Source organism: Nicotiana attenuata, unplaced genomic scaffold (assembly GCF_001879085.1).
Source record: "Nicotiana attenuata strain UT unplaced genomic scaffold, NIATTr2, whole genome shotgun sequence".
In the NCBI taxonomy this organism is placed as follows: Eukaryota; Viridiplantae; Streptophyta; class Magnoliopsida; order Solanales; family Solanaceae; genus Nicotiana; species Nicotiana attenuata.
The window spans coordinates 170637-184246 of record NW_017672519.1 but is presented as its reverse complement, the minus strand read 5'-3'; the positions used below and the strand labels follow the sequence as shown (position 1 = coordinate 184246).

The 13610-nt window shown below is 35.8% G+C and overlaps 1 protein-coding gene across 1 annotated transcript; it reads right to left on the bottom strand.

Annotated features, from left to right (window-relative positions):
• Positions 1-9073: 9073 nt before the first annotated feature.
• On the bottom strand, positions 9074-13523 carry LOC109213512 (putative DEAD-box RNA helicase HEL64). The gene is made up of 3 exons (XM_019377319.1): positions 13377-13523; positions 9465-9629; positions 9074-9337 (listed from the first exon to the last, which is right to left on the bottom strand). Exons 1-3 carry the CDS (start codon positions 13443-13445, stop codon positions 9299-9301), a joined length of 273 nt encoding a protein of 90 aa, XP_019232864.1. The 5' UTR covers positions 13446-13523; the 3' UTR covers positions 9074-9298.
• Between the last annotated feature and the right edge of the window lie 87 nt (positions 13524-13610).

Here is a 13610-nt window from a genome sequence, read left to right as displayed (position 1 = left end):
ATTAATGATGGGGAGGTCATGGAGACTGTGGGGTGTAAATTTGGGCCGGTTTGGACAGGTTCATGTTTGGCTCGAATCTTCAAATGAAGATTCGAGAAGTTCCAGAAAGATTCGAGCCAAACGGTTTAAGGATTTGGGTTGGGGGTGGTTAGAAGGTCTTAGGGTGTTAATTTGGCGGCCATCGGAGAAGGTGAGGTTTTCCGGCCAACCTTCCATTTAAGATTCGAAGAGTTGGGGCCTGATTCGAGGGGAGCTATGGTGATGGTTGGAAAGGGGAGGTCGAGGTGAGTTTGTGGTGTAAAAATGGCGGAGTTGGCCTACCGGAACCGCCGTAAGGCGATTTTCGGTAGGCGGAGTCGCGGTAGTCATGGGCGGAGGGTTCAGGGTCGTCTCTGAGAGAGACGATGGCTAGGGGGGGGGGGGTATATTCAGACACTTATATATTAAATGTCGTAGGCTTCAGGACCGTCCGATCAAGGAACCTCGACGGCCCTGATTGAACAAGACCAAACGACGTCGTTTCAGGGGATCTGGGGACTGGACCGGGTGAGACTGGGCCAAATTTGAACGGGTTGGTGCCTACTTTATTTGGGCTCAGCCATTTGGGCCCAATTTTGGCATCCTTCTTTGCCTTTTCTTTTGTATTTTATTTTGTATATTTTTTGTACTTTTGTATTTATTTATTTTTTTCTTAATTTTATAAAAAATGCTAAAACAGAACAAAGACTCAATTAAACTATTTTAAACTCCTAAAATTACTTAAAACTCTATTTAGAAATAAAACGCAACAATTAACAATTAAGAGTGCAACAAGACTATTTTTTGCAATTTTTCTTTAAACTTTATTCTAAATCTAATTAATACCTAAAAATTGTGAAATTAAATCCCTAAATGCATGTGCATATTTTCTGTATTTTCATATGAAGAATGCAACCAATTAGCACAAAAATTTAACAAAAAATCACAAAAAATTATAAAATAATAAGGAAATCAATTATTTGAAACTTTTGGAATTAATTTGCTTAGGGCAAAAATCACGTGCTCACAGCACTCCTTAAGACCAGAATTCATATTTTCCTTTTTTCTCAATATTTTTTCTTTTAAAGAAAGAAACTATTCAAAAGTGTCTTTTCCTATGATTCAAATTGTTTTCATTGAGTTGGTTTTCAGTACACTCATTTCTTCATATTATTATTTTGCTGAAGTAATAGCTGCCATTACTACTCTTCTTCTACCCTTAGAAAGAACACGTCTTCTTACTTTTGCATCCATGTAAAATCTAAGGCGAGTCATGGTGTGGTAGGCTATATCGTGCTTCGATCCTCAGGGCTTGGCTTGTTTGGTGACTGCTGAATCCAATATTCTAGTCTGATGGCAAAAACTTACCCGCAGTCAATATTTACACCAATTCGATGAATACATGACAAACGTCTGTCACTGCTACTCATAAATCGCCTGTACTATCCAGCCTCGATCATTCTTCAAATGCTCCATCGATTATATTGTTGTTCCTCGATTGATCAATTACCTTTAATCTTCTAATTCTTGGGCTTCCTTTTTGACATGGGCCTTAGCATCCTACTTAACCTAGATCCAAATGGCCAATATACCAAGATTTGGCATTTCCAAAACAAAACAAAAATGGAAAAGCGAAAACATCAGCATGACGGCGATAGTTATGAAAAACTTTTCCGAATAAGTTAGATCCAAAATCTTCTCAACTACCTCTTTCCCACCTGAAATTTAGAAGCTTTAACTCCCTCTTCTTTCTCCACTAGCGGGTGTTTACCCGGGCTAAGCCCGGGCCCAACAACTTTTATATACAAATGTTATACTCCCTCTGTTTCATATTAAATGAGATACTTCTCATTTTAGTCTGTTCCAAAACAAATGACACATTTCTAAATTTGGAAATAATTCAACTTTAAACTCTTTCATTTTACCCATTTACCCTTAATGAGAAGCTTTTATAGTCACACAAATGTCATGGCCCCACAAACTTTTTACCCCTTAAGCTTTTAAGACCACAAGTTTCAAAAGTCTTCTTTTTTTTTTTAAACTCCGTGCCGCGTCAAACTACCTCATCTAATATGAAACGGAGGGAGTACAAGTTTTATACACTTTTTTGGTTACCAAATATAAATAGTTTTTGTTGCAGGCTAAAAGTGATAATAATCCTTTAATAGTGTTGTTAACATCATTTGTTAAGCCACGTTTGCATTTAAATTTGCCATGTTGGTTTCTCATATGATGATAAATTCATACATTTGTACTTGCAACATGTTGATATGTCAGCAATCAGTATCTATTGTATATGTTGGTTTAGTTCTTTCATCACAAGAGAGTGAAAAAAGTTGCAAAAGAACAATAAAACTGAATGTGATAGAGTAAACATAGGTGCTGATCGAATACATCTGGATGGTGAAACAAACCAAAATAGTAGTAAAACAAATTACTCGACTACAAAAGATTTTGGTTCGATTTTGGTTCATACGGCAAGGTGTGGTAGTCAGCCGTCTATTAGTGCTAATGGAAGAGCTATTTATTCTTCCAATGAAATTCACCAAAAATGAGCTTGAGAATTGTCTAGACTAGTTAATGCGAAAGGAAGAAGCAGAAATAGATTTCAGTATGAGAGATCAATGTGGTTTTAGTCGCTGTCAATCTCATAGTGATTTCGTCTCTCAACTACAAACTAGATACCATCGAATTCATGGGTGTCGAAGTTGTAGACAGAAGAAAGTAATTGAAAACTTTGGAACACAAACTGATGCAAATGAATAACTGATGGTGATTGATTTCTAACTGATGACATTTGGAACACCCTGGGCAACAGTTAGGTACCACGCTGCAGAGTTCATAAGTACTAACGTACAGTTTTAGCTAGAATGCATTCTCATTGTCGCGTTTTTTCTTTAAAGGGCGTGAATGAGAAATGGAAGAGGCACCTTTTGGATTGCACCTCTCCTTATCACCCTTCCTTTATCTATAAATTTAGAGGCTTGGCCTCATTTTTCAATGATGTAAAATCTGAAAATTTCTCCCTTCTTTTCTATATTGTTGCATTATTTTCAAATAAACATAAGTGTCAAGTGTGATTTGCTCCGTCTGTTGAGTTCGCTGAAATTCTATAATTTCGATTGCCAGTATTGCAGAATAATTATTCCGTTCTATCCTGGGAGGAATTAATCCAAAACCTTGGGCAACAGTGTCACGCCCCGAACCTGGGCCTAGACATAACACGATACTCGGTGCCTGACTACATGTGACCGAGCGAACCAACTGGCTGGCTGAATCAACATGTGGTATCATAACATACTGAATGCGGAAGATAAACTAACACATGCTGATATACTGAAAGTCTGGATGATATAAATCAAAGTGCGAAAATACTAATACAATTCTGAAACATATTTGTAGCCAACATAGTTTAATATGAAAAGCATGTGACTCTGTCTAACTGTTATTTTAGTCTATGAAGCCTCTAATGAAGTACTGAAAACACTGACTGCCTGAAAATATTGAAGACTATAGTAATGACAATGCCCCGAAATAACTGGGGATCACCAAATAGCTGGTACGAGAATCCTAGCGCTCTGAATCATCAACCTGTAAATGACTACCTGCATTGTGAGATGCAGGCCCCGGGCAAAAGGGACGTCAGTACATTTGAATTGCACTGGTATGTAAAGCAACTGAAAGAAAGAATTATATATGCTGAAACTGAAACTGAGCTGATAACTGAGAATCGATAATTGATACTGAAATGATAACTATTGAAACAGAAACTGAAACGATAACTGATAGCTGATAACTGATAACTAAAATGATAACTGATAACTGATAATTGAACTGATAACTGATAACTGATAACTGAATTGATAACTGGTAACTGAAATGATGACTGATAACTGAACTGAATAAAGGAAGTAAGGATATAAATACTCCCTCTTCTGAATGATGAACAACCTGTTTATCTGAATAAGCTACGGCCTCGGGCCCAATATATATGTGCACAAGCTACGGCCTCAGGCCCAAGTATACGTATACATAACTACGGCCTCAGGCCCAAAAATGCATAAAGCATAAACTACGGCCTCAGGCCCAAACATGCATAAAGCATAAACTACGGCCTCAGGCCCAAACATGCATAAAGCATAAACTACGGCTTCAGGCCCAAATACAGGTGTTCAACATTCAGGAACTGAGAATCAAACTGCAATACATGATAGTGAAATACTGAATCACACTGAGTTACATGATACTGGAATACTGGATCACACTGAGTTACATAATACTGGAACACTGAATAGGACTAGACTGAGATATGTATTCTTGAACTGATTATGAACACTGAAACTTAAACTGTTTATGGCATACTGAATAATCTATACTAAGACTCCAGGGCATCAAACCCAAGTCTATATTGAATACGAACTGAGCTCACAACGTTCAGAATGAAAGTGTGAACGAGTTATGAAGCAGAGAATAGAAATTTGCAACTATTCAAGGAACTAGACTTAACTGTATTTCTGAGGCAATTGAAACGTCGTAAAAGAAACGTAGTGTAGGGAAAATCATTAAAATTTCCAAACATAGAGAGTTAGCCTCACATACCTTAACTTCCTGCTCTTGAGTGTAATACAACATTCGCCAACCCTTTCAACTTTAGTCTATATCAATACAAGTCAAAGAGATTCCATATTAGCGAAAATACTCATGTTTTGGTCCCTTAGGCATTTTTATCAACGCTTGGTGAGTATAAAGCTTTATAATCCCTATTAATGGTGTTTCTACACTAATAACCCATTCTCTGCTCCTGAGATAAATTCTAAAGTCTCAAATGATTATAATCAACATTGTTCTTTATCACCCATAAGGTAATCAACATCCATAACCAATAATAACCAATCAACACCCAAACCCATCACCGTTCATGCTTTTCTATCAAACCCATCAACTCTATCTCATGAACTAGAGTCTATATTCATTAATTAAATGATAGAATCAATTAGAGGTGAAGATATTACTTTTGACGTTCAATCTTTTGAATTCGAGTTCTAGGGTTTCTTCTCTCAACAATGGTGTCCCAATCGAATATCTAATGATATGAAGGGTTTACCCATGTTAATAAGTGTTGGGGAATTGAAATAAACTTAGAATCACCATTAGAATTACCTTGGGTGGTGGAGGATCCTTAAGGAGTTGGTTTTTGAGAGTTTTCCTTTCTAGAGCAAGTTTTTATGTTTTGGGGCTGTGAGGGACGAAATAAGGCTAAAAAAGACTTCGCAAGTCGTCCACCGCGTCCCAGTTCGGCGACCGCGGTAAATCGCTGGGACACTGCCTCGCCACCGCGGCCGCGGTAAAAACGCGGCAGGACCGCGGTGGTTGCACACCTTTCTGTAAAACGGGCATAACTTTTTGTACAAAGCTCCGTTTGAGCTCCATAATATATCGTTAGAAAGCTATTTCAAAGGCCTACAACTTTCATGCTTTGTGTTTTCCTAAATTCTCTATAAAGTTTTACTAAAACCTGCTGGAAGACGGACCTTCTGCAAACTTAGTCGATTTTGTCAAATCTTATGCACCTCACTCTCCGTCTTGATTCCAAAACAACTATTTTCACCCATAATCATCCCGATGGGACTTCATGTATAAAATATCAAATTAATACCCATTTAATATGTCCACACCTAGTCCGAATGTACGTGATGTTACAAACAGTGAGGGGATTAAATTCCTTAAGGACATACAAACAACTTGTGGGCTCGAAATTATTTTTTTCTATTTTGTTTATTAAACTAATGTTTTTCTATTTTTCTGATTTTTTGATTTCGAACAAAGTAATACCAACAATCTTAAGGAATTTAATATATTTTCTGTGTTTGTCTTAACATCTGTTTGTTTTGGAAACTAAACGATAAAGAGATTATCGTTGCAAAAATGGCGTCTTTTCAATTAGCATGCGACAATTTTCAGAGATGTACTCTCGATGCGAGTTGTTGGAGGAAAGCCAATATCGAATGCCTTTCTATTGAGACAAGGGAAGTTCACGTCGGTGATTCACAAATCAAGTGTGTCTCTCTGAGGGTCAAAGATGTAGTTGTCACTTGACTTGAACAAGAAATAAGAAATTACACAAGCACATATGGTTGGCTAATTATAAAATGCAAAACATACTGAAAGTGAGGCAGTCGTTTCTTAGAAGAAATTGAAGCTGTTATGACTCATATGGTTGGATGAAACATGGCCACTTGTCTTGTGTACAAGGACAAGTGAGCAGATGACTCATTTGTGTGTTTTCGAGATTAACTATAAGAACCCACAACTAGTGGTGATCAAAGTGATGATTCAAAATGAAAGTCATAAAGTCCAGTAGATTTGTTTCCATCCAAATAATACAAACAAGGACGCGAATCATTTGTGACAAGTAATGGCCGGAAATGTCACAGTTTAATCACTGTAAAAGGAAAACAGTGAAGGCAACGATTTGAGAAGAAACTGATAATATATCAGGTTCTACTTTCTTTATTCTATTTATTTTTAACTTTCTACCCTTAGTGATTTAAGATATTTTGCTTCTATAAATATCGGGGTAGATATTTATTGTGTGATGATCTCATATTAGAAATCTAGATTTATATGCATGACTAGGAATAATATGTTTGTATGTTATTCCTCTGACCAAATAAAAAAATAAATAATAATAGGTGATAAACAATTTGGTTGCATGCATGGTTTCTCAAGAATGTAAGATATGAATTAGACTTACAATGATACTTGAAGTATTCTTGAGATCATAAATATAATATATGTAAAGATATTACATATGTTTGTTTGATAAGAAAATATATCAAACTGTTGAAATGTTTAGGGGTTATAATGGTTTAGTTGGAAAGCCATTTGAAAAGAAAATCAAAATACTTGTGATTTTCTACCTCTGGTTTGGAGAAAATTAAAATTCTCATGATTTTCTATACCCGTTATGGAGAATAAAATCTTCGTGATTTTCTACTCTTGCTTCGAGAGCAAAATCTACGTGATTTTTTACTCGTTTGTTGAGATTAAAGTCTTCGTGACTTTCTACTCATTTGTCAAAAGTTAAAGTCTAAGTGACTTTATACTAGTTTTGACTAGTGATGAAACTACCAATTCGAAAGTTGTTTACGTGCCTTTACAGAAATGATTTGTTCTTTCTTGAACATTTATAATGTTTAGTTCTTTTATGAAAGGTGTCACCTGGAAGGTTGCGATTTTTCATGAAAAGTGCGTTTGTATGTTTTGTATAAACATGATCGTTCATGAACGAACAAATTAATATGTTGGTCTATAATGAGGTGAAACAACCAATGAACACGACCAAAATCCGTTCCAAATTGGATTTGTTTTATGAATGAAGATGCTATAATTTGCATATTATATATTAAAAGGTTGTGGCCACAACTGATGCCAATCAATCCTGTTGTTGTTATAATATATTATTGCTACATGAAGTGTAGTCAATAATCTGATTTGCAATAGAATGTCGAGACGTATTAGTCTACGACATAAGGAAGTTTGCATTGAGCTGTCGGGACAATAAAATGAGTTTTGGAATATTTAAAATATATCCATGCATTGCACTATAATAACTATCATGCGGGTATTGAAGGGTATAGTGATGAAAATTGAATCACCTGATAAACCTATACTAAATCCACAAGTGGATATATTTTTATAATCAGTAGAGGAGCAGTGTCTTGGAAATCGTCCAAACAAACGTGCATTGCCGCTCTACAATAAAGGATGAGTTTATAGACTTAGACAAGGCCGGTGAAGAAGCTGGATGGCTCCGAAATTTCTTGAAGAAATTCTATCTTAGCCCAAAATATTGGCACCTATATGCATACACTACAATGGTCAAGCGACAATAGGAAAGGCTGGGAGCATTATGTATAACGGAAAATTTTGTCATATACGACGAAGACATAAAACCGTTAGGCAACTACTCTCTAGGGGAATTATCATAATTGACTATGTAAAGTCAAGCGATAATGTGTCGGATGCACTTATAAAAGGCCTAACTAGAGAGGTAGTTGAAAGATCATCGAGGGGAATGTGACTATGGCCAAGGACAAGTCATTGTGGCGGTAAATCTACCTAGAAGACTGGAGATCCCAAGATCTAGGTTCAAGGAGCTCAAACAAAGTTACTAATGACGGTTCAACATTGTCAAATAAAATTTCTTTTTGGTCCGTTCTCGTGATAAGACAATGTTCAGTACCAAGGATAAAGCGTTAAGACTTTTTAATGGTTTCTAAGTTTGATACAGGGTATATCAAATAGTGTATCTACGGGATAACACGTTTAGGAATCACCTACGTAAGTGTGAAGTGTAAGCCGCTTCAAGGAGAATTCAGTAAGGCCAGTTCTCTACGCACTTATGAACCGGGTGGTGTTCATGGCTGAAACGAACACAACAATGAGAACCAAAGACGGTTAAGGGTTGATTGTGTGACTTATGGTTGTCTAGGTATACACCAAAGCTTGACGGTTCAAAGATATCAATTCTACCAATTGACCGAGTAAATCCGACATAAGTTCACTACGGAAAGTTCAAAGGGAAACCTACTTATCTAGATGCGATTAGTCCTTACTTGTGAATCACACTGTATTTTCATGCATGTTTTTACACATATGCCCATTCCCCATTCATGTGGGGGATTGTTGCGTTTTTCTTTAAAGGGTGTGAATGGGAAATGGAAGAGGCATCTTTTGGATTGCACCTCTCCATATCACCCTTCCTTTTGTCTATAAATTTGGAGGCTTGGCCTCATTTTTCAAGTGAAAATTTCTCCCCTCTTTTCTATATTGTTGCATTATTTTCAAATAAACATAAGTGTCAAGTCTGATTTGCTCCATCTGTTGAGTTTGCTGAAATTATGTAATTTCGATTGCCAGTATTGCAAAATAGTTATTTCGTTCTATCCTGGGAGGAATTAATCCAAAACCTTGGGCAACAGTGAGGGGATTAAATTCCTTAAGGACACACAAGCAACTTGTGGGCTCGGAATTATTTTTTTCTGTTTTGTTTATTAAACTATTTTTTTGCTTTTCTGATTTCGAACAAAGTAATACCAACATTCTCAGCAATATTCAAAGAGCTCCAGCTAAACTCCGTCAAAAGCAAAGTGGCATTCGCAACCAAAAGATTGTAAGTCATGAGAATGCAACAAATTTTAAAGTGCCGTAGTCCACCTCTTTCTCTATTTGTTGGGCAAGCTCTCTCGCAGGCGCCAACACTAATGCCAAAGGTCCATCACCAAATTGAATTAAGAGGTTGTTGAGCCAAACAGTGCTGCATGGAAAGAGAATAACATGTATCGTAATTATTAAACATCATAACAATTGAAGCATCTCATATAAGCAAGACCAAGTACAACACTGACAGATTAACAATATGACATGGAAATGAAATACGCAACTTGTATCATAGGTATGCTGAACGCATCGGTCTTCCCACTACCAGTTCCAGCACAACCCAAGAGATCTCTTCCACTAAGAGCAACTGGCATGGATTGAGCCTGAATAGAAGTTGGTGCAGTGTAGTCATGCTTTTCAATATCCTTCAAGATGCTACGATGCAAGCACTGCAGGGATAACAAATAAGAAGGATCCAAATATCTTAATTATGCCCGTAAATTAAAAAGTAAATATAGGGATTTGTCAACGATGAATTTAATTATTCAACTAAGCATATCCGGAAATGATTCAGTCGTCTTTCAAGTCAAGTGAACCCTGCATAGGTCAGGTTTCATTTGGAACTGCGATAACGTGAAACACGCTTAAAGTGAGCTAGGAATATGAACTTATCTGAATGACCGGAGATTATTTTATGAACTTTATCTCCTTTAACGGTATCCAAAAAATTACTTGAAGAAAGATAGTATCAAAATCTGGCCAAATTATAACCATGAGGACAACTCAAGGAAAAAAGGAGAAGATATCACATATGTCAAACATTATAACTTTTCATAATAAAATGTCCCACTTCACCGAAGTCAAGGTTGTAAGGCACAAACAAAGATCATAAATATCAGATAGAGCTTCTTTCACACCTTCTTTCCCACCTGTAACATAATTTGGTTGACATTGGAATGGAGTTCCTAAGCAATGTTTATGCTGGCGCATGATGACTTCATTATTTGGCATAAAAGAGAAGTTGTGGAGAATTTTTGAAGCAGCAACAACGCACTGCTGCTTTTCAGCTCGCTCCTCCTCATCCAAAATAAATAGGCTATCTTTCTCAAATCACCAACCCGCGGGGTGAGACTTGGTATTACTCTTCTAAAAAGTGTAGTCGAGTGAGTGTTTACTCGAACTCGAAATAAAGTTAGCCCTTAGGCTTTACAGATAGTCCACGAGTGAGAGGAGCAAGTTCTAAAAGAGCAAGTTTTTGATAGAATAATTAAGAATTATCGTGCAGTAACCTTATTCTATAACGGCTCTACGATAAAGCTAGTTAGAAGTGTCCCAACCTCATAAGAAGATAGTATGAAGCTCTCACGAGATTGTGTAAAGAGGTGCATGTATTATAATAGAAGTTCAAGATGTGGACGTGAATTATACCTATGTGGAGGGGAGGTCATGAAAGAGATAGAAGATGTGATGTGAGACTTTAAGGTAAGTCAGGTAATGGTGAACAACATACGAGATACTCAAAAGCAGAAGCTTGAAAATAGTCCATATTTCGGTATCCTGTAGATGCCAGAGAGGCATCCTATTAAGCCTTGTATATGCTTACAAAGTGAAGCCTAGAGATTGGCTAAAAGCTGGAGGAAAAAGGAGAGAAGAGTCGTATAGGCACACTTACAAGGTCAGTATCGTAGAGGCTGCATGATAGTGAGTTGTATTTTATGTAAATTGAAATAATTCGTAATTATGTGGATAATTGATTAAGTGGATAAGGGTATTTTTGGGATTGCCATATGGCACTAAGCCAAGCCAAGTGGCACAAATGTTCATGATGAGTCAAAGAACTTGAGTTGCCACGTACGGGTCCTTTGGATGACTACTTGGTTGGTGTCTTAATTGGGAATAACTTCTTACATGCCTTTTCTTTTTCTTTTCTATCACGTGAATTTCCCCAAAGGGAAAGTAGAATTACAACTTCCTTTCACATAAAGGAAAAAACAAACAAAAAAAATTTAATAGAAAGTTGAAAGATGTACTCAGGTACTAGAGGATCCACCTAAACTATTAACTGGAAAACAATTTATACTTAGATTTCTTAGTACTCGCTCTTTTAGAACTTGCTCCTCTCCATTTTAGGCTTTTTTTTTTTCTTTCTGATTTATCAAGTTAATTTATATGTGATGCGTTAAAAGGTGTATTTTAGTATCACCATCATATTACTACACGAACAGATGGAAGGCAGACGAATTCGAAGGTTTAGCAGATGGCAAAGAAGCAATGCGACTATATTGCCTATGCGTCTCAATAAGCAATTTTGATAGCTTGGCCAAACGGGCTCTAGATGCAACTGGTCTAATAAAAATATCCGGTACTTTTTGTATTCTATTAAATTCTAGAGCATTTATGAGAGCAACATACTACTCCTGGAAGTTGAATATTTAAATACAATTAAACTAAATTTTACCCTAAAGTAATATTTATTTAATTATATCTTATCAATGATTTCACTTTTATGAATTATCCATTAATATGTATAATATTTGATTACAATTTAAATTATTTAAAAATTTATGATATAAAATAATTTTATATTAAATAGTTATATAAGAAAGGAATATGAATTATATGAAATGAAAGTAAAAAAGAAAAAAAGAAATGATTTGTTTTATGAAATAAAAAAAATTAAAAAATAATATAATATAGAAGTGAGAGAAGAATATAAAAGGAATATTTTTTTGGTGTAAAAAATAATATAATGGATTGAAGTTAATTTGCACTTTTTTGGTGTAAAAAAATATGGTGCAAGGGTTGGAGATGCCACAGATATTATGCTTTTGACAAAGTCAAGGGAGGGTATTTTGTGGAGTATTAAAGAAGAAAATTAACTCCATGTCACTAGTTACTCTACAATTTTATTTTCACACTTTCCACTTTCTCTTTCTTTCTTTTTCTTCTTTAACTCCATGTTTAGAAAGTAGTGAGCAGTAAAACTTTTCTAGACGTTCCTTCCCAAGAAGGAATAATTATGGTAAGAGACAGAGATAGTTATTTACACCTTGGCTGCGCGAATGACAGATTACTACTCCTTCCGTTTTGTGAACATATTTCCTTTTTACTCTGTGCCAAAAAAAAAAATAAAATAACATCTTTCTATGTTTAAAAATCAATTTACCTTATGTAGTAGTAATGATTTATAGCCACACAAAATACATGTGCCTCATTTTATACCATTAGTTCAAAAGTCTTCTCTTTTTTCTTAAATTCAATGCTCATTCAAATGAGTTCACATAAATTGAAACAAAGGGAGTATAAAGTAATGTCTTTTCATCTATATATCTATATATCTATATAAAAGAGAGCCAATAAAAGATGAGTTGGCACCTCTCTTTGGCCAACAATCATATTTATCTTTTTTCCTGAATTTTTGCCTTTTTACTCATTTAATTTATTTATCTACGTATATTGAGAAGGAAAAAAAAACAGAAATGACACCTTTGAAGTCTTAATACACGTCTTTATCACTTTCTGTAATGGTTGCAGATTCATTGCCATCGTTTTATTTCTTATTCTCTATTCCTTAACGCTATATAATCTCTTCCGCCCCTTTAGAACAACCACCAACTTCTTTTCATCTCCTCTCTTTTTGGAGGACTAGAAATCAGGCTTTTTCTCGTCATATTAGATGTACCCACATGTCGACAGGTAAATGTATGGAGGAAACATGAAGTTAACACGCAAGAATTCGGGATTTTCTACAAATCATGAGAGTTGAGAGTGTCGTTATTCTCAAGTATGTCTTCCTAACAATATTTCTATGCTTCTCTTCTATTTTTCTTCCTTCCATCCCTTAGATTGACCTTCTCCTTCTTTTGACTTTTCTGATTGATTTTTTGGGTTGTTGACATAAAAACCGACAGTATGACCAAGATGATGAGTCAGTTGTCCGTTTCTCCATATATTTATTTTACTATGTTAATTATCTGACTAAATTGTGTCGTACTATAATGTTGATGTACAGAGGCTGAAATTAGGGATGCATATCGTGAATAGCCTGTAATAGTCCCTTAAATTCATAGATCTTGAACACCTATATTCACGTTGTTCATTAAAGTTTGAACAGTTCATATATCAAATATGTAGTAAAGTACTACAGACAAAAAGTTCTACCGTGTTCATCAGGAAGGGGCTTGAAAATACAGTACCTCCGATCCGGGGGAGACGGGAGCATGTACAATTTTTGTTGTTTTTCTTTCTTGTTTTGTGTTTTTCATTTTTCTTTTCAAATTTGTTGGAGACCGTGTGGTTTGTATAGACACATTGTTATCTGGAAAACAATGAATAGGTGACGGATTCACCCCCCCCTCCCCCTTCCCTTTTTCGTTGGAAGGTAGAAGTTTAATTGACCTACTCACCCACTCTCCACGTAAAACAAACAA

Excerpts from the sequence above, each read along its gene's own strand:
- LOC109213512 (XM_019377319.1), bottom strand. The coding sequence starts at position 13,445 with ATGAAAAACACAAAACAAGAAAGAAAAACAACAAAAATTGTACATGCT. Across the intron at positions 9,630-13,376 it reads CCGTCTCCCCCGGATCGGAG|TGCTTGCATCGTAGCATCTT; the intron begins GTACTGTATTTT and ends TTATCCCTGCAG. Across the intron at positions 9,338-9,464 it reads TCAGCATACCTATGATACAA|CACTGTTTGGCTCAACAACC; the intron begins GTTGCGTATTTC and ends CTTTCCATGCAG.